The 25,309-nt window shown below is 41.0% G+C and overlaps 1 protein-coding gene across 7 annotated transcripts in view; it reads right to left on the bottom strand.

Moving 5' to 3' along the window:
- scn8aa (sodium channel, voltage gated, type VIII, alpha subunit a) overlaps positions 1 to 25,309 on the bottom strand; it is a 62,540-nt gene that overhangs the window by 33,711 nt on the left and 3,520 nt on the right. For 5 of the 7 annotated variants that reach the window (XM_049581120.1, XM_049581115.1, XM_049581121.1 and 2 more), the window contains exons 2-11: positions 22,044 to 22,377; positions 16,250 to 16,367; positions 12,165 to 12,255; positions 10,385 to 10,513; positions 9,416 to 9,507; positions 4,492 to 4,689; positions 4,158 to 4,221; positions 3,829 to 3,970; positions 1,610 to 1,816; positions 1,241 to 1,522 (exon numbers count right to left, since the gene is read on the bottom strand). In XM_049581120.1, coding sequence (XP_049437077.1) covers positions 1,241 to 1,522; positions 1,610 to 1,816; positions 3,829 to 3,970; positions 4,158 to 4,221; positions 4,492 to 4,689; positions 9,416 to 9,507; positions 10,385 to 10,513; positions 12,165 to 12,255; positions 16,250 to 16,367; positions 22,044 to 22,322 — 1,602 coding nt within the window. In that variant the 5' untranslated portion in view covers positions 22,323 to 22,377. Of the gene's footprint in view, positions 1 to 1,240; positions 1,523 to 1,609; positions 1,817 to 3,828; positions 3,971 to 4,157; positions 4,222 to 4,491; positions 4,690 to 9,415; positions 9,508 to 9,712; positions 9,805 to 10,384; positions 10,514 to 12,164; positions 12,256 to 16,249; positions 16,368 to 22,043; positions 22,378 to 25,309 lie in introns of all 7 variants that reach the window. The other 2 variants (XM_049581116.1, XM_049581122.1) reach the window with 1 other exon arrangement.

Below are 25,309 nucleotides of genomic sequence, written 5' to 3'. Positions count from 1 at the left end.
GCACCATCATTTTTATGCTGTTTGTCATCAGTTCTGGAGGTCATGATGAAAGGCAACATCTGCGGGGTGTGAGAAATGTAATGCAACCAGGATGCTTTTCCCTCAGGAGGCATATTCTGCTGGAGCAATCACATGACTTAATAAACAAGAGGGAAATAGATAATTAGGTCAGTGATATCCCACACTGTCAAGGTCACACATACACATGCACACACACACACACACACACACACACACACAAACAGGACAGAAAGGCAGCAGAAACAACATGGAGTGGCACATGAGTCATGACAACATCAATCTGGGCTGCTGCTAGTATTGATCCGAATATTATTATAGCAGCACACAGAGTATACTCGCTCAACTGGAACCACATTTTTTGACAACAATCCTGTTACATAGGGCTTTTGTGTCTTACTTCATTTGGTAAATCCTGCACTATAAACATGTTATAAGAGCCAGTGGAGCCCCAGTGAGGCCTAAGCAAGGCCACAGGATTGCTCCTTTTGAAACATTCATGTAATCACTGTGAATAATTCAGGACCTGGACATGTGTTTCTACATCTCCGGCCACTATATACTCTATTATGTGAGTTTGTGCCACACCACACTGTACAATAGCAGCACTCAATCTGAAATATTCCTCACCAAAAAGTATTCGTCCTGCAGCCACATATTCGTTGACATCTATATTCTATTCATATGGATAAAAAGCATCTCTAATCCAACTCTGGGGTTCTGATATCTTGTTTGGTCTCTTTTTGAGTTTGGCACTAGTTACTGGTTTCTTAATGCCTGAAACATATGAACTACAAAACACTGTCATTATTGCAGCAAGCGGCACTTTGCCTCTGCTTGGTGTTTTTGGTGCTAATTATTTCGGTTTCTTTTTTTAGTCATATTTTGTGTGTAATTCATTTAATTAATTTGTCAAAAAGGAGACAAAATGCACAATAAACAAAGTTAAAGATGATTTTGACTGATAGCATTTTTGAGCAGTTTTGACTGTGAAATTTTCTGCCACTGATCCACTACAATGGCGGTGAATTGAATTTCATGTGTGAAGCTCAAAGCATTCAAAATACAGTGAAAAACTCAAAATGTATACATGTATTTCCAACATCTTGATGACTTAATATAATCTGTAAACGTCACTGTTTACATTGACAAAACAAAATTCTTTTGACTACAATTCAGAGGGGGAAATCTGACACTTTAAATAAGGCTGTGTTTTCCTCACCTGATTCATAATGGAAGACTTTCGACCCAGGCGATTATCAGGGAAACGGAAGCGGCTCCTTTTGCTGCCGTCATCCGACTCTGACTTGACAAACTTCTCACTGTCACCTTTCTCCTTCTCCTGCTCCTTCTGCCGCCACTTCTTCTTGCGATTACGTCGCTCTTTGGCACTCTTGGAGCTGAGCTTTGACATCTCAGAGGAACTGCATGACAGACGCCCTCCTCCATCGTCCTCTACTGCATCCTCTGACACTGTGCCCGCAGAGGTTGCCATGGCAGCCGTCTACGAAAAAACATAAAAGGGAAGTCAGAACAATGACAAAATATGACTCAGGAATACATTTTGTGCTCCATCTCTCAGAGGACTGACCTGAGCGTCTTCTTGCTGTTTCTTTAGCTGCTCCAGCATAGCCTTGAATTCCTCTTCCTTCTGCAGGGCCTCTTCCATGGTCGCCTGGTTCTGCTCCTCATAAGCCATGGCCACCACAGCCAGGATCAAATTCACCAAGTAGAACGAGCCCACAAAGATCACCAACACAAAGAAGATCATGTAGGTTTTCCCTGCCGCCCTCAGGGTCTGTTGGGAAGCAGTGCAGCAGAGGTGAGGGGAGAGGGGATGGAACAGCAGAGACACTCATGATACCTTAAGCCCCAAGTCACGTTCAGTGTCAACCTCACTGCTCATCTCTCACAGTGACTCCTCAGAAATAAACAGAATCAGATGCTGGTGGGGAAGAGGGGCCTGGTTGGGCATTTCAAGGTGCAAAAATCAATTTAGCATAAACATCTGTGACTTCCTACATGTAAATGTCCGTTTTTGGTTCTACTACCATCTCATACAGTGATAAATTTATACACATCCATCTGTTTTTGGTCTGCATAGGAATAATCTTGTACCCTGTGCTCGTTAAGGTTCTCAGCATGAGCCCAAGGTTGTGCTGTTCATCAGGGAGAGCCATGAGATATGCATTTTGACCTACTTTTCCATGCACACTATACCAGCCTGTGCACAGCAAACATTTCTATGGACTGGGATGATATCCCCACTGGAGATGGGAAGTGAGGAGCCTGAGCTACAGAGGCACGGCAGAGCAAATGAGAACATTCTGGAAAAATCTTGAAAAAAACCCTGAATGTTTGTGCATGATGGTTATCTTCCTTTCACTGCAGGGTTTTGATCAATCTGCATGTGAATAAACAAATTTCTTATTTTGTTTTATTCACTTGGGTATTTAAAGGAACACACACTTTCTTTAGTAACTCTGTGTTACCTTGAACTTGTGAAGAAAAATGTGTTTTTCTGACTTGCCCCAATGGTTAACAAAGAATCCAAACACAGCAAAAATTCTTAATGAACTGAAGCTGAGCAGGGATTCATTTAACAATGGCAAAACTATGTAAAAACATCCTTACAGTACTCCTGCAATATCATCCAAGTCTCATTTATTCAGCTGTATGCTCAGTACTTCCCAAACACATGCTAAAATCTTACTATTTAAAACCTTTCCACATAAACAGTCTCTCGCAAGGACGTTTAGCACACTTGAGCAACCCCAATTCTACATTAAAATGTTCTCGCTCATCAGTCTCCTTTGGTTCCACTTTCTAAAGGTGAACTACTGTCGTCAGGCAGCAGAGCACAAACAAAAAGAAAGCTTTATGGGATAGAGTAGTGAAATTCCCTCATACATCAAATATTAATTTAGTTGACATGAAGTGCTGGGAAGTGTAAATAACACATTTCAGTCCAAATCATTGTCTTTAGTCCCGAGCATCACTAAATCTCAATTGGGCGGTTTAAAAAAAACAAACCTCAGCAGCAATACTGAATGAAGTATGAACAGTAAGGACTTAGCCTTAACAGTATGTGCTCTTTCTGGTGAGCTACTGTGTCACCCTAACATGATTTCAATTCTGAACATCTGACAATGAAACATCCAACATGCTTCCTCAACACAGCTGCATAGTCATTATTCTGGAGATATAGTACAAAATAGCTGTGAGAGCCTGTAGTTGGGAGGTGAATTTCAAAGATGGGGCAAAAATAGAAGTACGAGCTGGGATGCTCCCATCAAGTCTCATCTCCCTCATTGGCCACACTGTAATCCTGAGCTGTTAATATTTCATACTTCCTTCCTTCCACTCGGCCTCTGTATGTGGAGGTAGGAGTGTCCCCCACAGGCTTTGTATGGAACAGGCTGACAGACAGGACAGAAGTGGCCTGGCTACAGTACACGAGTTAAAGTGGGAACAAGGGGAAAAACTAGAGGCAGAATGATCCACCATTTTCTGCCTGACTGGTGGAGATACAGCATGAGCGAACTGTGTGCATGATGACACACATTAGAATGTGTGATTTACAGTGATATAAAAGCAGCAAATTTTCACATTTGAGGAGCTAGAATCCATGAATATTTAGCGCTTTTGCTAAATGCATCGCTTTCCACTGATCGACCAGTAAATAATGAACGAATCATTTCAGCATCACCCTGCTGTTTTACTGTTTATGGGCAGTAGTATTTGAGAACTGGCATGTGTTGCGTATGCCTCCTATGAAACAAGATGAAGTCGTTAACACAATAACTTTACCAGCATGTAAAGGTTTTCCCAGAAGTCCTGTGTCATGAGCCGGAAGAGGGCCAGGAAGGCCCAGCCGAAGCTGTCAAAGCTGGTGTAGCCGTAGTTTGGATTCCTCCCAGCTTTCATGCATGTGTAGCCCTCCGGGCAGCGGCTGAGGGGTGGAGAAGGAGAGAGAGAGAGAGAGAGAGAGAGAGAGAGAGAGAGAGAGAGAGAGAGAGCCCAAAAATGACTCAGCAATAATTACTTATAATGTAATCTGACTTCAGGCAGATCAAAGAGCTACAGCAGGTCTTTGTAGGATCAGCAAGATTGAGAGGAGGGCAGAGAAGGCAACTCACCCAGAGTCAGAGCTGTTCCCACAGAGAAGAGCATCCAACTGGCCAGGCAGGAAGTAGAAATTGGCTGAGGAAAAAACAAACAGCCATAATGAGTCATATCGCTCACATTCTGTCGCAGCTACAGTTGTTTATTCTGCAACGGTCTGTAAATCCATTCAGGCCAATTTCTGACTTCCGTTTCCCCATACATTTTCAATTAAGTTCATTTCAGACCAATTCCTTTTGTCTGTCCAGTGCCAAAATGACATATTGTTTTGTCGTTCCAGCATATGGGCTGACTCATACTCCTAGATCACTGCCAGCTCACCATTGGTTAAGGCCGGCCTCTACTTACTATCGTTCATGATGTACTCATTCCAGTCGAAGCTCTTGGTGGTGTTGATTGGCCAGATCACACACTTGTGGCGCAGGTTGCCCATAAAGAGCTGGAGGCCGATGAGGGCAAAGACACTCAGGCAGAAGACGGTCAGGATCATCACATCCGAAAGCTTCTTCACAGACTGGATCAAGGCGCCAACGATGGTCTTCAGGCCTGGAGAGCAGTCACGCACACACGCACACAAACCACACAGGTGATGCTGGAGATGCCAATACCCCAGGTGTGAATATTTGGAGGGTCTACTTCTACTACAAATTAAATTTTATAACTAATACTGTTAATATGCTAATCTCTTGTAGGGATGTATCACTGGGAACTATCCAGTTTTGACTGGATTTAGGTCAAAAGATGGGCGTGGCAACACTGTACTGCTTTTTTATAACATGTAACTATGTAAAGAAATATATTTTCATTAAATTAATAACTTTTAAATGTAATAACACACTTAAATGTTAAGTGATATTGTATTTGTTTCATGTGCTAAACATCCCAACAAAGGGGGAAATTTATATGAATGAATCTTTAACTAGAGAAGATTTAAAAAAAAAAAAAAAAAAAAAAAATAGGTAGTAATACATTTTGGACAAAATTGACAGTTTACGTACATAACATCTCTAGAAACAAAACAAACAGGAAATATTTAGGAGCCTTCCCACTCTTCTCAGCTTTATCCAGACAGAAAATATTTTAACACAAATCAAATCAAAAAGATTTTAACAGAATAAATTTGCATTTCATCGCCAATGATGGACGAAGTGAACAAGAGGGGGAAGACTGTAGAAAAGTGAGAGGAAATCCATAAGGAAGAGAGCACAGCAGCACAAAGAGGGGCCATGAGAACGACAGAGGCACAGGCAGGGGGGCTGGAAACCACATGCAGGTCATTTAAACTCCAAGGCTGAACAGGAGCAATTCAATGCCAGCGCCAGCGTGGGCACTTTCTTGAACTGTCTTGTAAAAGGTGTCATTAGGAAAGCACTGACTCCCCATACCGTGACCCTGCAGTCTGTCTCATCCACACCTTCACTAAAGACAAAATCATTTTACCTTCCAAAACAGGCATCCTCTGGCAGCGTTCACATCGGGTCCACAAGTAACTCAAACATGGAAGCAGGATGTCCTGCACCCCCTGTTCTGTCTGGTCTCTACAGGTACAGTGGGCTTTACCCGCAGTACATAGTCTGTCTTATTATTATAAAATATGGTCTAAATTTAGGCGTACACATTTTGATAGTCTTAGCAAAGGTTACTTTTGCTTGGCAAAGTCAATTAAGAAAAACATTTAAATCAAAACAACTTTACTTATCTAGATGTTAATGACAAGATCTTAGCGAGCAAATTAAATTAACAAAGTATGTTAAAGGGGACCTATTATGCTTTTTTGTATTTTGTGTCTTATATATAGAGTTACAGATGGACGTTAATATTAAACGTGGCCAAAGCTTCAAAGAATAATGTAAACGTATGTAGAAATATTTCCCTGCGCAAAAACCTCAGGTTTCGGCTCATAAGAAACAGTCCATTTCTACTGTTTCTTCCTACTCTGGCTACAGTATGACATCATAGCATGCCAGATTTCTTTATCTGCTTTATCTTTCTTCATCTGTTCCAGGCACGCTACTCTAAGGGCTCTAGTTTCGCAGACCGGGCGAGGCGGGGGCGCAGCGCACCTGCGCTTCGCCAACTAGGTGTGGCCAGGCAGATTTTCAAGTTTGGCACACCATGCGCCTGGCGCAGCTACTCCTCTTTCCCACCTCCGTCCCTCCTACCTGCGCAAGTTGGAAAGAGGGAGGAGAAAAGGCGTGGAGTAGGTTTTGCACACATCACACCAATCAAATAAGCTCCTCTCCTCGCCCTTAAATTACAAAGGTGTAATGAGAGTTTACTCAATTCGCCATGGCAGAAGAGAGTAGCAGCGTCAGACGGCCAAACTTCTCCCAGGAGGAAACTGATGTTTTGGTCCGGGAGGTCCAAGCTTGTAGTGTCCGAATATACGGAACTGCAAGCAGACCTCCATGGGCTGATGATGCAAAGGTAGCCTAGGAGGAGGTCACCACAATTGTAAATCAATGTTGCGTTTCTCTCGTGCGTGCGCTCTTTCTCTCTCGCATTCTCACTCTGTTTCTTTTCTTTTGACTTTTCCAAGATGACAGATGCTGAATATATACTCCCTATCTGATGCTGTGGCTGTTTGTGGTTGGCTGAGAGGGATGTGAACTCATTAGTTTTGTTAATCAAATCAGGTTGGGTTTCCATTACGTGTGCCAAACATGCCAAACGGTGCCAATCCCCTTTGATCTGACATCAGATGTGATGGGACAGTCGATATAGAGATACATTTATGTGCTGATTGCAGATAGTTGCATTGAATAGTGTTTTTTGGGGTATTTATTGCATTATTAATGTGCCTGATATTCTGGAGACCTGCCCGTGAGGTTTTGGTGACGTGTGCGCACTGTTGTGCGTGGTTTCAGTTGGCGAGCTTTTAGCGCACCTTCGGCGAAGCCTTTTGGCATGAAACTGTCACTGCGCCAAGCTGGATCTGTCGACACCTCCCCCTGCTGCGCCACCACACCCATCTCAGCGCACCTCGGTCTGCCAAACTACCAAACTGAGCGCGCCTCGGGTTGCGCTGCTCGAAACTAGCTCTGCGCAGGGTTCGCCACCCTGCGCTGCGCCGGGAAACTAGAGCCCAGAGGGTGAATACGGGTGTTCCAGCATAGACAGTATGAGTAGCTACATTAAGTGTTTGTTTTTTTTACCCTTAAAGCATGTAAACATGTTCTAGTAGAAACCTTAAATACAAGCGTGAACCTGAAAATGAGCATAATAGGTCCTCTTTAAAATATCAATTGTAGTAGGGTGTTTTATCAAAATACCTCCATAACTGTCTAAAATCATTCCCTTCACTGCACATGGCAAATTTTTAGCTAGACTGAAGTGATACTTAAAAACTACATTTTTTCCACCCCAGAACTACAGGCCTTCATTAATTATTGGTAGAAGAAAAGTTCAACATTTTTAGATGAGAAGATTGATACCACTCTTGTGTCTGTCTGATATAAAGCTACAGCCAGCAGCTGGTTAGCTTAGCTTAGCATGAAGACTGGAAACAGGGTATAAGAGTCTGTCAGAACCTCTAAAGTTCATTTATTAACACCAAGCAACAACCTCTGGGACTGCAAAATGAACATCCAAAGCCATTCAACAATAAAAACTACATAGAACTGTTAGAACTGTGTATAAAACAAGTACAGTCTGTTTAAAAAATGTTTTAAATGAACATCTCATTGTACCAGAGGCAATGCGATGCAGCAGAGCAACCTTGTGGGTGTTTTTACATTTCACATTAACATAAATCAATCGAATCAATGCATCCTGTAGTTAAAGTGATCCAGTTGTCTAAATCAATACCAGTTGTTATAGCCTGTGCTTCCAAACCCTGCATATCTAAATGCGTCATCACTTGGTAAAACTCAATATACACACAGTCTGGCTCATAACCATATACTACAAAGACAGTGTCCGTGTAGCAGCTGAAAAACACCTCACATCTGTGCCCCATGTATTTTGACTGTTAGAAGTGCTGGATTTTGTTACCTTTGGACAGAGCCTGGCTAGCTGTTTCCTACTGTTACCAGTCTTTATGCTAAGCTAAGCTAACTGGCTGCTGGCTAAAGCTTTGTATTAACTGTCCCAACATGAGAGTGAAACTGATCTTCTTATCTAACTCACTGCCAGAAAGCATGTAAGCATGTTTCTCAAAATGTCAAACTATACTTTTAAATACAGTTCAAATTACAATATGACCACTTTTTTTGCACTTATACAATTTCTTTCTTCATATTTCCAAATGAATGTGCTATTTAAATAAAGCCATCCACAGCGGGGTTTTTTGAGTAAGCATGACATCTGTTTCACATCCTCTATCAACAGATAGATAAATGTGTGGTCAGTGTCACTCAAAAAGGTCAAGAGGTCATTCAACCATCCCATCTGCGTCCCCAACCTCTACAATGTGAGCACACCATTTCTTTTTTTCTGTGCAGTATATCATTCAAGTAGGTCGTAAAAAAAAGAGAAAGGAAAAAAAATCAATAATCAAACTAAAAAACAAAAGAGGGCAAATCAAACTTTCAATGCCATTTGTCAGCCAAGCTCTTAGTAGGCTAATATTGTAAAGCAAGTGACTGAAAAGCATCATGCAGCATAAGATATGTTCACAAACTAGGCTTGGCAGTCTTCATACATAAATAAGAGGTGCATTCTGTGGGGTCTCTGTAAGAGCTATGCCATATGAACATCTACATACAAGGTTTGTTTTGATCCCAAAATCAGGGAATGGTTGATTTCCAATTCAATAACTAGTTCTTAATGTGCAACAAAATGATTGATCTTTTAATTTTACTTGCACATTCATTTTTTAATAAAACTCAAGGGATTTCTGGCAAATTTGAAAAGCTATGATCTATTCTTAGCTGTTAAATACAACATGTATAATCATCTGATTTTTTTTCCTTAAAATATTCTATCAGCAGTTTTCTTTGCTACAGAACAGAGCATTTGCTTATTCCTAAAGCTGGTGAGAAAGGAGTGGCTATTTCTGAGGAGAAACACAGCTGCCTTGGAAACAAGCCTCGTAATGAGAGTGCTACTGGGGCAGAAGAGAGTGCAGACACTTTGGAGGGCCCTAGAGGAGACTGCAAAGCCTATCAAAAATGTATTAGTACCATTTTTGATAATTTTGGAGGAAAAATAAATCAAAAAATGGTTGTATCCAATTCTTTTTTGTTATTGCTTAAATCATAATTGTAATCATAATAGTGAGTAGAAAAGAAAGGGTGAGAGGATCAGCCTTAGTGTTTAAACTGAGTCTCACCTGGAATGACAGAGATAGTTTTCAATGCTCGGAGAACTCTGAATGTTCTCAGCGCAGATACATTGCCCAGGTCCACAAACTCTGTTATATATCTGAAATAGGGGAAGGATCACACACAGAACAAACACGATGACAATAACCACACACGCCAAGAGCACAACACCACCGAACCAGGAGGAAACGACGCCACTCACAGAGCCTGTCCACTGAGGAGAAGGGTGGAAGGTAAAAGGAAAGAAAGACACACACACCTAACACCGACCCCGCCCAACCGTCCCCCGCCCCCTCCTGTCTTACCTGGAATTACAGAAATAGTTTTCAATGCCCTCAACACCCTGAACGTGCGCAGAGCTGAGACATTGCCTAGGTTTACAAACTCTGTTATATACCTGCAGGATCAAACCACAGTTACAACAGCTCATTATTTACATGGAGATATGAGGTGACAAGGTCAACTGACACACAGATGGGCTTTGTGACTCAAATAATGACGATGTACTTTGCATGATGTTGATTACTAATGAGCATGTATTTGGTCATGTAGAGGCAGGTACATCTGTAGTATGAATACTGGGTGATACATAGTCGACAGTGGGGACACTGGGCTTTAAACTGAATGTTGCAGACTGAAAGAAAAAAGGTCGATGAGAAGGAGAGTTAGATGACAAGAGGAAGATAAATTGAAAGAATGGGACTGAGGTGTGGGTGCTGTCAGGGAGGCTGCAGAGTGTCGGATGGAAACCTTCGATCCCCAAAGAGAACGACCAGAGGAGTCTCAGATCAATGGAGGAAACGCGGAAGATGGGTTATCAGACAGAAAGAAAGGAAAAAAGTAAGAAAGACGGAAAATGAACAATCATCTGTAACACTGAAAGCATACTTTTTAAAACCCACCCTCTTAGAAAATAGCAATATTTGTGCACATTTCATTTCATCATCTGACAATCTGAATGACAAAACAATACTTACGCCATCGAAATGACCATGAAATCCAGCCAGTTCCATGGATCTCTAAGGAATGTAAACCCGTCTATACAGAATCCTCGTGCACAGATTTTTACAAGAGATTCAAATGTATAAATTCCTGTGAATGTGTACCTGAAAGAAAAGAAGCATTGACAGAATCAGTTCACCAGGCAGGATCAAAGCTCACTCACATCTTAATGTCTGCACCCTTGTTAGCTGTTGAAACACCCAAGAAATGACAAAGCTGGGCGTAGGGCATGGGATAAATTTGGGAGGTAGATTATTGAATATATTGTTTTTAACTAAGACAATGTGTGTGTGTTTTTTACAGAAACTATAAATTGGCATGATAGTTTCTTTGGAGTTAGCATTTGGTTAGCTCCAGTTTGTGCTTCTCATGCATTACTATTACATTTGAGTCACAGAGCTAGATATGCATCCTATTTTCTGAAAAATAAATACACACCAAACTTTGAACTAGACTAATGCTGCGTTCACGTGGAATCAGGCAGACGGTAGACAGCAGAAGGACAACACCTTCTGGACAGCACGGGATAAGCAAACAGTCCGATCAGGCCCCAAGGAACATAGCACAGCCGTGCTTCCTTCTTGTCCCAGTGGCCACTTGCGATATTGCAGTGAAAAAAATCCCGTGACCCAAAAGCATTTTTTCCGTACATCACCCCTGTAAAAGAGACGACTATAAAACTGTTGTCAGGACTCTTCGAACTGCAAACAAGGTCCATTATGACTCTTTCTATTATACATTTTTGATTCATGTAGGTTTTTATATTTCTCAAGCTTTTCTCAAGCCAGGAAAAGCAATTTAAAAATCTGTGATGTCATCACAATGCAAAGTCTATGAGCAGAGTGGGAACTCACGGGCGGGTCCAGAGAGAGAAACACTACAGCGCATTTTTAGCAAGGAGCGTACCCTGGAAGTAAACCCAAAAGCTCGAAATTTTTTGGTATATACATGTCAGGTGAATAATTCTTGTTGGACAGAATAGGCGCCTTCCTGGGGTCTGGTATCTACGTATTATTATACATCTATGACTCTGACAGAAAGGTAAGACAGCAAAACAGAACTTGCATGACAATATGTTGTGATGGTGATGTCATGTTGTTTACAAAAACGTTAATAAATTATATAAAATAAAATCATTTACTGCTTATTATTTTATGTAATTATTCTAATAATGTCCAGTAATTGTCCAAATAGGCCATGTTTTCTCTTCCTGTGAGGCAGCTATGTAAAATCCAGGTGTAACTTCCAGGATGGACGATGGCAAAAAGCAAAAATATTTTAACTTAAAAGATGTTGCTATGTTACCATTGGCAATATTCACTGTGGGCATCACCTAATTTTACTGTCCTGCTCTCATCCACTAAAATGATAGCAGGTTAACTGTCTACTGTCTGCTTGATTCCATGTGACCACAGCGTAAGAGTCCACATCCAAGTTAGCAGCTCTGTGAGGGTGTACTCAGGAACAACAGCGGTCAGAGATGCATGCTAACATGCTCACAGTGACAATGTTAACAACTGATGTGAAGCAGGTATAATGATTACCATCTTGGTTGTGCATGTTAGCATGTTAACATTCGCTAACTGGCACTACTGTGTCAAATTATATTGCAATCAACCCAATAGTTGTAAAGGTGTTTCACAAGAAGACTTAGCTCTGTGTCTGTAATGTAACTGTACTGTGCAGGCACAAACTAGGGGTTGGGGTTAGCATGCATGCACACTACTGAGTAAATAATATTAAATGTGTACTTACTCTACTTGTTTTGACCACTCGGGCGGATCACTAAAGGTCATGAATATACAGTTGGTCAAAATAGTACACATAATGATCATGCTGAAAAGAGTGAGGAGTGGGTTAAGGAAAATATGGATTACAGAGGCAATTACAAACGTCACAATCTCATCAAACCTGAAAATGTAAAACACAGCAATACAAAACATCTACAATACCAACAGTACAGTACGCATCTAATGTGATTATTGTGGTCCAGTGAACCCTAACAACCTTTACTGTAAAGTGTTAATGTCATAAAACCTACTCACTCATAGCACTTTAACAGGAGGTGGTTTTGTGTGCTTGCTACCACAAAGGCCATTATTTTACCCATGAAATATTTAAATGGTTTATATTTAGTGAAAATGCAATGCCATGATCGAAACAATATGTTTAAAAGCTGCAAGGGTTTCAGTGCAGAGAGGTTTACACTCACAGGAAACAAAAAAAAAAAACCTCAGTTAGCTTTAGATGCAGCCAGAGGTCGGTAATAGCTCCAGCTTGTGGTTAAGAATGGGAATAAATTAGGTAAATGTAGGGACAGAGCAATAGTAGCCTAAGTACTGCTAAGAGTAAAAAGGTTTTTATTACTAGTATTACTGTAACTGGTAGTTATGAAGGAAAAAGATCTGCATTGGACACTGCAAACAGCAGTAAATTTATCATGGTGGAGGGAGCCAATATGCTGATGATATAATTTTATTTGGACAAATTTCTCACCACATTTTTTTGTCTTCGGTTTTAGTCCTGATTTTGGAAAGTTATTGTTTTAGGATGTCTATGTGAAAATTGTTATTCTTGAGATATATTTTGATATTTTTTTTTAAAGATTTTTGTGTAATTTCAGGAATTTATGAGATATTACTCTACACTGACACAATTTCAGGTGAAATACAGTTATCTCTTCAAATAAAGATAATGGTTTTGTGTGCAAACATACTGTACACTGAAATTATATTTATTCCTTCTGGTGTTTAATTGCTAACATATGTCCAAAAAATAATTTGGAGTGTGTTCACATCAGAATCCTGCTCTATTTCTCTTCTTGTAAACTGTTAAAATACATCATTAGCATTAGCTTGTGGGCTGTAATTGCTAGCAGAGCTATATCATGGTAGAAGTACTCTATGTCTGAAATACTTGCATTTCCAAAGGATGTGGTTCAGGTCCAATTTATCCATTTCTCCCTCATCCTCCTAATCTAACAACCCTGGGGGGAGGTGTCGATAGAGGCCAACAAATCCCTGCCGTATTTATACCTGGCCCATATTTTCCATTCCAATAAGAAATATGTCATATAACAGACACTAACTGCTGCTTCACTGTGATGGTTTGTTGTAAAAGTAGATTTAAACATTCATAGGAACTGTAAAACCTATTAAAACTTCACTGACACTGAGGGGAACATCAAATTCTGTTTACAGGCAAGCTGGCTCCAAGAGCAAATCAATCCTCATTGTCACCCTTGTTAAAATGCTCAGCTTCACAGCATAAATAAATAAACATGTTTTCAGCCTACACAACAAATTGATGACAACTGTACGGAAGATTTTTAGATAAGTCACCTAGCTGTTTTAATGTTATTAAGGCTTAGACCTGTGCATAATTTAGGCTGTGGGTGCTTAGAGTGAAAGATGGGTGCCATCTGTTGTCAAGTTGCTACAATGGTGACAACATTGGTTAGATAACATAGTCATGGCATAACACCAGAGTTACAGTGTGGGCATATAAGCATAACTGTAGCTGTTTTACTCTGGGGACATAATTTGCAGTTGAAAAAAGGTAATAAATTGCAATATATCATAATATATTTCATGATCATACTCAGCATACCACAAGACATTCAAAATCGGAACAACATTGTATCGTGACTTAACTATCCTGATAATATAGGGCCGTAACAGTACATGTATTTGTGTCGAACCGTTCGGTACGCGACTTTCGGTTCGGCACGACCCTGTACCGAATTATTGGGTGCAGGATATTATTTTATTTTGTTTTATTTTAATTCTGTTTTTGTGAGCCAAACCATTTAAAATATCTAGTTCTCCGACGGACATAATTGAGTGACGGGCGGAGTCTGACCGTAAATCTCCGCCTTCACTTTGTGCAGCGCATTCTCGCATTTTGACAACATGGCAAGTGAGCCTGATGAACCTGAAGACCCACCCGCAAACCTTAAGTCCCCCGTTTGGGAACACTTTGGTTTCAGGGTAAAATACGAAGATGGAAATAAACAAGTTGACAAGACAAAAGCAGTGTGCCGACACTGCAGAACAGCGGTCGGGTATGTACGTGGAAACACGTCTAACATGCTAACGCATCTAAAGTGACACCACCCGAGTTTGAACGTTAACCGGCACGACTAGAAAAAGCAATCTGGTGTAAACTACAATATCGTCGTCGTTTAAAAAGAAAGAGCGTTTCCCTGACCATTGCGCTAAAGAAATAACCAATGCCATTGGAGTTGAGTAAAATTGTTTAAGCTGCACTTTAGATATAAGCATCTTTTGTTTACTGCACTTTAACAAATTGGGAAAGCTAAGTAAGTTCCTAGTAAAACTGAATCTGAGCAGGCTTTAAAGCTGACCAGCTGCACTATACTTTTTTATTTTAATTGAGTAAAACTGTTTAAGCAGAAATTTATATTTATATTTTTCATTCAAACAATGTGTTAAAAAACAGCAGGATTTTATTTTTCACTTTTATATTTCTATTTTCATTCAAACAATGTGAAAAAGCAGGATTTTATATATATTTGTTTCATTCAAAAATTGTGTAAAAGGAGTTAACTGCTGTGGTAGTATGTTTTAATAAGGTGACCAATAAGTAAAAGATATTTAATAGTTGTCTATTTTTTTCATTACTGTACCGAAAAAAACCGAACCGTGACTTGTGTACCTAGGTACGTACCGAACCGTGATTTTTGTGTACCGTTACACCCCTATGATAATATCACATCATGGAGCCTGTGGTGATTCCCACACCTACATGTATGTGTTAACCAAGCTAGCAGCTAGCATTAGCATTAGTCCCACCCTCCTATCCAAGTATGGTCACTTTTTATGGCTTTTGTCTTAAAAAACCAAGATGGCGCGGCCAAATTGCTAAACTCGAGGCTTTAAAACGGGTCCACAAACCAATGGGTGACGTCCCCGTAGCTATGTTAATTATTTTATAGTCCAGGTTTACTTGTCTTTGGAAGCATATATGAAAAAAGTTGTATAATGCCCTCTGACAGCATTGGTTGGAGATGAAGACTACACGTTTGTGGTGTTAGGATAAAGTAGTAGTAGTAGTAGTCCACTCCCTATCTCAGCTTGAGGCTAGTATCTCAAGAAGCTTCATTACGTTATGTAAACACCAGATCCCGAATGTGATCACGACCAGGATAAGCCTTATAAACATGTTATTCATGTCCATATAATTATACATATAGTGGTGCAATGCTATTTTAGACTTTTGTCTATGTATTGTAACCTTGTAACTAATGGCTGTTGATCAAATATAATTGTCAAAAAGCGGACGGTTGCTGGATAGGTTCCAGTTCCAGTGTCATTTTGGTATGTGGTAAATCAATAGTCAGACTTGGCCTACTTCATGGAAATGCTGCTTCGATCCGTTGTCTAAAACCGACGTCCTCCTTCTACCTGTTGAGTCTGTTTTTGACAGCTCTCTATATGAAGAAAGGTACAACCGTCAAATCTTCAATCTGGCTGCTGAGATGGACGGCACAGTGCTCAACCATAATAGGCTTATTGAAGAGATCCAGCCGGTTTTACTGATAAGGATGACTCATCATTTGTGCTAGCCTTCCCTTACAAAGATAAAATGGCTACCGCATGGCATACCGTATGCTCTTAAAGAAATGATCATTTTCTGTAATCTGAGATGCGATTAGTTTCCATCCTCATACCACCTCTCTGTATCCTCTCTTGTAGTTACAGTGACAGGGCACATCAATAGCAGTACAAGCAGAAAGACAGAACATATCATCATGAATAATACACATGAACAGGAAACCCGTTTGTCTCTGCTGTTAAGACACAATTTGAAAGGATATGAATGTATCAAAATTTTAATAGCTACTCTCCTGACCGGATTGAAAGGACTTATGAAGTACAAGGCAGGTGTGGCACTAAAACGGAAGATTGTCTTCCCCCTATTTAGCACTATAAATGTCTGTGGAGAGAAGAAAAGGAGACAGAAAGAGAGAGGGAGAGTATTAATCCCTTAACAATCAGATAAAAAATAACATTTCAGTATCATTACAAACATTTACCAAAAGCAACTGATACAAAAACCATAGGCCAGTCTTTTTCATGTGCTGTGTGCATCGTCTCTGCATAGATATATCTATACATAGCTCATATGTAGATAATATGTAAAAGATAATACGTGCTTTTGTTAAGTAGACAGGTGTGTATCTTCTGTTACATAAAATAATCTGAAACTTATTTGAACAGAGTGAAAATGGCTGCCAGGATGTTTCTAACATTGGTATGTTGTCCCAGTCACTCAGTCCTGCACATCACGGTTTTGGTGGTTTCAGGAGAAGGAAACGAGCAGAACCGAGAGGGGCAGGCAAGCCTCTTTCTGTGGATAACCTCATAATTGTTTAAATAAAACATGGCATTTTGCATGAAACTTTAATGAGACTCTGTGCATTTGCAGAAGTGATATGGGCCCTTGTGCTTTTAACAAGGCAACCCTCACTACATTAAGCCCTGCAGAGCTGCCAGCTCAGGGCTGAAGGCTGGAGACAGCAGAGTCAGAAGGGAGAGGAGGAGGAGGAGGAAGGATGAGAAGGGAGACGTACAGTAAGAGGCCTCATAGTGGTGTCACATGACTGCATGTAATTTGCACACTTCCAACAGAAATGAGATGCATGTTTAAAATGTTAACAAGAAAGGTAAACATCTTGGAGAGGAACGTGGAGCCAAAACGAAGATCCTCTCGACCTTGAGGGCGAGACACAGATCTGTCACATGACCTCCCTGATATTAATTTGATTAAGATCTCCAGACAACTCAGAACAAGCCAGCACAGTTAAACACGATTAGATAATCTTATTCTCTAGTTACTATTATAGGTCAGAGCTGCAGCCTCTCCTGAGCGTTGATGCGCTCATCTATACTGTAAACATTTCCAGTCAGGACTATGGTCAGCCATAGTGGAAACAAAACAGTTGCTGGTAGCATGACATTTCTGTTTAACACAACCACGACACACATATGTTATGTGCATGTGCATGACAAATACACATAAACTAATGCACAAGCACACACATGAACTGTCACGTGCACACGAACCAGCATGCACAAAGCTAAAAAATGAACAACCGGGGTTGACATCCACACTCACACATGACTGCAATATATGTAGGGAGTCTTTTTTTGTAATGCATGACTAAACTGCTGCAAAGCTACTGAAAATTTCATAATCCAGAGCTGAGCAAAGAGGAGAGCAGAGGAGAGGAAAGGCAGAAAACAGGGGAGATGGAGAGCGAGTGAAGCAGGCAGGCAGGCAGCAACTGTGGCAGCAGCAGGCTGAGGAGAAGCAGGGCGGAGGGAGCCAGAGCGAGGGAGCTGGGCAGAAGACGGAGAAGAGGGTGGGAGGGGGGATGGGCGGGAGACAGAGAGAGAGAGAGAGAGAGCGGCTTCATCACAGAAGATCCAGCCATCAGGCAGGGCTGCAGCATCCGTGAGGGCCGCAGCAGCCACTTAAAGAGCCCCCTTCTTTCAACCCTTGTGGTAAATGGTAAATGGACTGCATTTTATGGCTCCTTTAGCCCGAGAGCCTCACACACACACACACACACACACACACACACACACACACACACACACATTAATACAGCCATGACGTGGGGCTCAGCTGCCATGCTAGGTGCTAACCTGCTCATGAATTCCTTGTCATGCCTTTTCCTGTCACTGCCATTTTGCTTTCAAAAAAATATATATGTTTGCGTTCCAAAAGGAAAACCTGCTACCTATATGATACTAAAATATGAGTTCCTATGAATGTGCAAATGCTCTGCAGACATGCTGGCATGCCTTACACTGTCATCTACAATACATAAAGTGTTCTTACAGACTAAATACACATCACATGGTGGACCTACATAAGCCAAGATTTTATCATTGTATATATAGGCTACATCTTTAATCCACACAAAGGTGGACAGATGCACAGACGTTGCTAATCTTGTGTGGTAGGAAAGAGCATTTATTTCCCGATTTGACGTCAAATAATTGTTGTTGTTTTTTTACAAATACCTCAATATCAATATTGCTAAGTTAATGTTAGGTGTTGCAGAAAAAAAAGATACAACATAGTTTCACAAAATTTGGTGGCAATTTTGTATCAGCGCACAGAAGTATCAAACGTCACTGTACTTTAATGTAGCCTTCAAAACCAGGAAAAGACAACACTTTAAATACAATATCCAAAATCTGAGCCAATATCTAGTCTCATGTCACGCTGTCGTTCTGGGGAAGCTTAGTAGTGTTTCTGTGAGAAGTGCTCAGGTTTCACACCTTCAGGTCTTCCCCCAGCAAAAACACATTTCAGTGAGCCTGGCTGCAGCGAGAAGGAGAACAAGTGTGCTCATGCATCCCTGCACATGTCGTCCATTTCATCCCTGTCCTCACTTCATCTCTCCCTCCCTCCCTGCCTCCCTCCCTCCCTCTATCGTTCCCCTCTCCTTGAAAATGATCTGTTTCACCGGCCTTGTACGCTGACACCAGGGCTATGCTCAGCATGGCACAGACCTGCTCGGGCCGCAAGCTAAGTGGGGAGGGCTGGTTGCTGTGTCATCACCCAACTAGCCTGCCAGCCCTCCGCCCCAGCTATGACACAATCTAAAGGAGATGCAACTGAAAATTTGCGATGAAGAAGATGAACTGCTTTCCTTGACAGTTATTCCCCCTCCCCTGCGAGGAATGTATCCAGAACCGGCCCGCCGCCTCTCAGTGACAAAGACACACAGAGCAACGTTCTTCCGTCAAGGTCACCACCTGATCTGACGTCACAGCTGCTCGAGCTGCCAGAACGAAAGCACGTCGACTCCCTTTGGCATCAGAACGAGACTAGATCGAGGGCCATAATTAGATTTGCCTGAAGCTGAGAGCTGACAGGACTGCTGGTGGAGGAAAGAGAAGAGACGAGAAGCAAAACAGCACAAAGAAGCTTGCACGACTCACATGCATCAGCGACGGCAATGCAAGGCTGTGTGTGGAGACAAGACGAGTCAGTTGTGTGTTAGTCAGTGAATTTATCAACAGTCCCACGTATCGATGGACATGTTTGCCACGTGTCATCTGAATCGTGTCTCCTCCTTGTGCACTGGACTGGTGCGTTACATAACAGTCAGCGTGCACGATGTAAAGACAGTGAGGTATGAGACAGAAGGAGAGACAGATACTGTGCACCTGAAAGCACACACACAATATCTATCAGCTAATGATGATGACTAAACAGATTATCACAAGCGTGTTTTGTCAGGTAGGACTTGCTATGTTTTAAGGTACACTGTGTGGACAGGCACTGAGTTACACAACACCACAAAAGTGCAGCATTATTTAAAAGAATCTGTGATTGGAGGAGACCATTCTGAATAAAAATGCCAATTTTGTTACGTAATTCTTTGTTAAAAATAGACAACAAACAGCGTTGCCATGGTAGAATATTTTGGCCTCAGTCCTGTTTATAAACACAACAGCATCAAACTGACTTCAGCACATTTTGCATCTCGATTAATGCTGACGTTTAGACAGCCATTTTATGATAAACTATTCTTGCCTCTTTTTAAAGTAACAAACTTCACACTTTGAAACACAGAGTACAGGAGCACCAGAGTGCACAGATGGCTCAGATTTTGCAAAATGGCTGCAATTTTCAAGGAAGTTCTGAACTTTCTTGAACCTTCTTTTTCACCCTCTGTGAATATCTGGGAGTATTATTGGCTTTTATGTCTTTTATTGTTTATATTCAGAGGCTGACTGTTCCAACAAGAGCAAGACACAGTCATCTGACATAAATATAGTGTCCCTTAACAGTTTTGGCTGACAGGTACACATAATGGGGACATTCAGGGACTCTCAAGGTCATCCGGCTGTTCTCACACTGACCGTCAGAGTTGACAGAAACCCAGGAGAGACATGTCTCCTCTAAGACAACCAGAGTCCTCTCAGCCTGCCACTGCTGCTGCTTTTCTCTCCTTCCACAGATTCATTTTTGAACAATTAGGAAAGTCTGTCATGTGGAACAACAGTCTTTCAACTGTTACTGCTTCTGACCTTTTCCCCAAAGCCCTGCGAGCACATCGGAGATATGGCCCACTCAACAGCTCAAGAGCTCCACTCTCACACTCCCCCAAGGTCCTCAAGGAGGAAAACATAATTACATTCTGCAACCTAATCATGAAATTAAAATAACTGTAAACACAGCACACCTGGAAGCCAAACGTCACAGACCATGTGATGTCTCTCCTTTGTCTGAGAAAATTCCATAGCCATAGTGTATGACTCAGCGCAACGTCATGAGGCCACTCATCTCCTGGCCATTGCGTCAGATATCAATATGTATGGTTAGACTCGACTGACATAAGAGAACACCCATTTATTTGCGTAAGCATCAATCTCCATCTGAAAAGACTTTGGTTGTTAGATACGAGTGAGACCAGAATTCTAACTGAATTCTAATTGTCAACTACAGTTGAGGAGGAAGTGGAAGAAATGAAACCTATGATCAGAACAGTCACTCCTCTGACTAACCCTAACTCACATTAGGATCACCTCTATAGTAAATTAAACAATGAAAATACACTGTTGCCCATTTTTCTGGGGATCCTCTGAACACCCTCAAGGATCCCTAGTTGAGAACCACTAATTTAAATCACAATCATCTTGAAAATGTTCTAAATTATATGTTTGTTGCCCAGAAAGATGCCACAAAATCTGTTTGTTTGAAGCACATATTAGTCTTATTAATAATGTTCCAGAAATGTCCCAGTCTCAAAACTCATACCTCAACTGGCTTTGCTATTACAATTAAAGACAGGAACAGAGAATTAATGTGGTGCAATGTAATCAAAGAGGCAATATTAAAGCTGTTTAGCACATATACAGTCAGAATTTCAGATTTCGGGCGCCTGAGGTCGAGGGACAAATACCATTCCTACGTCGGGCTGGGTATTTGAAATTTTCTGATACTAGTGTTTCGGGATAGTTAAATGTTGTCTAAACATAAGTTGTCATACAAGAATTGGTAAAAACAAAAACAAAAAGTAATTTAAAGCAGGTACTACCTAATGAATGAGTAAAAAAGACTTTGAATCTGACTCTGCTATGGACACATTTTAAATGGCAACAATAAGTATTCCGGTTCAACACCCAGCCCAAGTCAGAAACATCCTTTGCTTTAGAAGGCCAGTGTGTAGGATTTAGGGGCATCTATAAGCAGAAATGATATATAAGACTCAATACTGTTTTCATTTTATTATAATCACCTGAAAATAAGAATTGTATTTTTTGATGCCTTAGAATGAGCCTTAATATCTACATTATCGAGCAGGTCCTCTTCCACGGAGTCGACCATGTTGTTCTCCAGTAATCCAGAACAGACAAACCAAACACTGACGCTAGATAGGGCCCTTTGGATTTTTGCATCAACCATTGTACTTCTTCTACACGCTTGGCACACATGAGAAGCTTCAGTTGGTTGTAATCTGCAACCTCACTGCTAGATGCTACTAAATCCTATACACTGGACCTTTAAACAACTGTCGTAAAGCTGAATTGATAACATCATTATTAGTGTGTGTGTGTGTGTGTGTGTGGGTGTTTGCAAACTCACTTTCTGAGAATTCAGGTAGTATGGGTCCAGGTCCTCCAGTGGTACCGCCACCATTCCGGGAGGGATGTCCCCGTAGATGTAGGGCAGGCTCTTCCCAGCCTCCAGGTCGCTGTTGGGCTTGGGCTTGTTCTCGTCATCATCATCGCGGTAGCTGCTGTCCTGCTTGGGTGGCTTCTTGTTCTTCTCCTCCGAGATTCGCAGCTCAAGAGTCGCCAAAGATTCCAAAGTAAACTTCTTGAAGCTATCAGGTCCTGGCGGTGCGATAAGGGGTGCAGCCATGTTTTCATCCTGCAGCTACTTGGTCTTTAGGTTTGTACCATCCACAGTAGCAGCTCTGCAGGAGGTGCAGACAGAGAGGACAGATCAACCCAACTTCTACAGTACTTTCCTTCTAAAGACCTTTTATCTGGTGAGTTGAGTAAGTGAACGCAATCTGTTTTTTAAATTTAGCTATAACATGTTCCTTTTCAGTATTAATCTTAAAGTCTTTCTTTGGGAAGAGAAATAGGTTTAGCACAAGTGACAAAATGTGTGAGGGAAGGTCACACACACCCAGAACCATGCATGTTCACGTAACACACACATATTTACAGGTTTTGCTATGAAGTTGTAATGATTGAATAATTTGTTTAAAGTTGAAAAAATGCAATATAAACACTGCATATGCAAAATATCTGATCTCATTCACTGTAGACTGGAAAAAAGTAGCTATAGATAACATAAGGTACAACAAAAATGGCTGCCTGAATGTTTCATCTTTGCCACGTGATTTTTCTCAATAATAATGTAAACAGGAAAACACACTCAATAAATAACCCAGAACAGGCGACTACAACAAGTAGACATCCTGATTGTATTGGGGAGGAGAAACACCATGATAGTATTCCCCACGATGTTTGTACATTTGTCAATCCACATTCAGGGAGAAGACGTGTCAAGCAGCAAATGAGATACAGGAATGTTTATTTAAAGCAGCCTCCAACACTTACCACCTATGGACAAGTATTTATAAAGTCTTGCCCATTCTTTAAATAACTACAGATATAAAACAATGCTGTTTATCTTGTGCAACGCCTTTTATTTTGTGTACGCAGGTAATAAATTAAAGAACAACCAAATTATAAATTATATTGCTTGTGTACTTACAAAGGCAGATGGCTGCCAGAGGCTATAAGTTACAGTAATTACAGTAAAGTGAAACATCCCTTTAAGGATATTAGGATATTAAGATCCCTCATCCTACGGTATCTCTCTCCATTTGCCTTAATCTCAGTTAAGGAGATAATCTGAACAGAAACATGAAGAGACTTTTGTTCGATGATCCTCTAACGGCACCGGGGAAAAACCTGAACAATGGTACATCTAATATATCACATTATATCTAACTGGTACCTTACAACATGGTCAGTTGTTGGTTTAAATAGACTACTTACCAGTAGGTTTAATACTGTACTGAGATGATGTCCAGTGGACCTTACGGTGAGCAGGTTTCGTATTTCCCACCACGAATCTCACTAAATGATTGAATATTGAATAATGAATATTGTATCTTTGCTGTCTACATAAAAAAGAGCAGCTGGTCATTTACAGAGGCTGATGAGTTATAGAAGCCACAGAGCCTAAACAATAAGCCTCTTATTCAGCTATCATGTTTGATAGCTATGTAGTATGTGGTTATTTCAGGTTTCCTGATGCTATATTTTACTCTTTATTAGTTATTTTGTGTTGTTGTGAATCTCAAGATATTTGTTTTGTTGTGAATCTCAAGATATTACAGAGTAGGGCTGAAACTAACAAATATTTTCACTGACGATTAATCTGTTGATTATTTTCTCGAATAATCCATTAGTTGTTTAGTTGATAAAATGTCAGAAAATGGTGGAAAATGTCGATTAGTGTTTCCCAAAGCCCAAGATGACGTCCTCAAATGTCTTATTTTATCCACAGGCTAAAAGATAATCAGTTTACTGTCAAAGAGGAGTAAAGAAACCAGATAATATTCACGTCTTAGAAGCTGGACTCAGAGAATTTTGACTTTTTTTTACCCTACAAAAACACTCAAACGGATTAATCGGTTATCAGGTTAGTTGGTAAAAAATTTTACGGGGACTTGAAAGAGCAAAATGAATGTATTTTACATATCTGAGTTTTGTCAGCTGTGTCAGGTCTTCAGATGTGTAGGCAACAATGGCATAAAGGTGTGACTAAGTATGAGCCAACATTTCCCCCAAATGGGTCCTCCATTAAACCTCCGTCAACAAAGACCCCTTAAAGGACTCTGCTCCTTATGATTTTTTGAACAGCTGTGGAAACACCGACAGAACACACAGCACACTTAATGGCTGCATGACTCAGTAGAGCCATTTCTCAGCACACTTAGATGTAAAAAGGGTATGACGGTTACATGACAACTGTTCAAGCTGCAGGACATTTCAGGGTCAGTATACTAATGTGATGGAGCAAAGAGGAGGAAGCTGAGAGGAGTTTAGTGGGAACACAGCCACACCTGAAGTGAGACATTACCTATTTGAAAAAAAGACTGGAGTTATTTTTCACAATTCACCCTACGTCCCATTGGCATCGCTTGCAAACCTTTGTTTATCATCCTAAAGTGGTGGATGTAAAGGGGGGTGCAGCCTAAATAAGGAGACCACTACATCACCTATATCTGAATCACAAGGCCTGCCACTTCCCGGCTCTCCTCTTGCATAACACAATATAATCAAACATGCTCGCAGTGTGAAGCAGATATCACACACCAAAGACTCCCCTCTATCTGAAACAAACACATGAAAACATGCAGCCTGAGAGCCAAGACGTCTGTTTTAAAATGGACCCCGGAACCTCGCAGTCCCTGAGCCTTCTGCTGCTCTGCTGGCGCTGTCCGCTTCAGCACCACACGAGCGCGCACGCACGTTCACACAAACACGTACACACACATGCATATGCACGAATGCATACATGCAGGGATGATAGAGAGAAAAAAATCACAACCGATCTGTCTGGAAAATCCGTTTTGCTGTAAACTAGGCCTCCTAGCTGAGCTCAGCCATCGACGCCTGTATAGGCCTGCAATTACCCTGCAATTCTCTAAGTCATGATGACAACACTCGTCTTGGTGTGTCTCAGTCTCAGTCACATCCAGGTTTGGCCGTGCTGTCATTTTCACCAAAAAACACAGGCACACGTCTTTACAGTGCCATTTTCAGAGACGCAGTGAGAAATGAAGACTTGTTTACTAAACCTGTTAATTAAGAAGGAGGGCC

The sequence above is a fragment of the Epinephelus fuscoguttatus genome, linkage group LG7, assembly GCF_011397635.1.
Source record: "Epinephelus fuscoguttatus linkage group LG7, E.fuscoguttatus.final_Chr_v1".
Lineage (NCBI taxonomy): Eukaryota > Metazoa > Chordata > Actinopteri > Perciformes > Serranidae > Epinephelus > Epinephelus fuscoguttatus.
The sequence above is the reverse complement of the archived record's forward strand: the minus strand, read 5'-3'. Positions and strand labels throughout refer to the sequence as shown.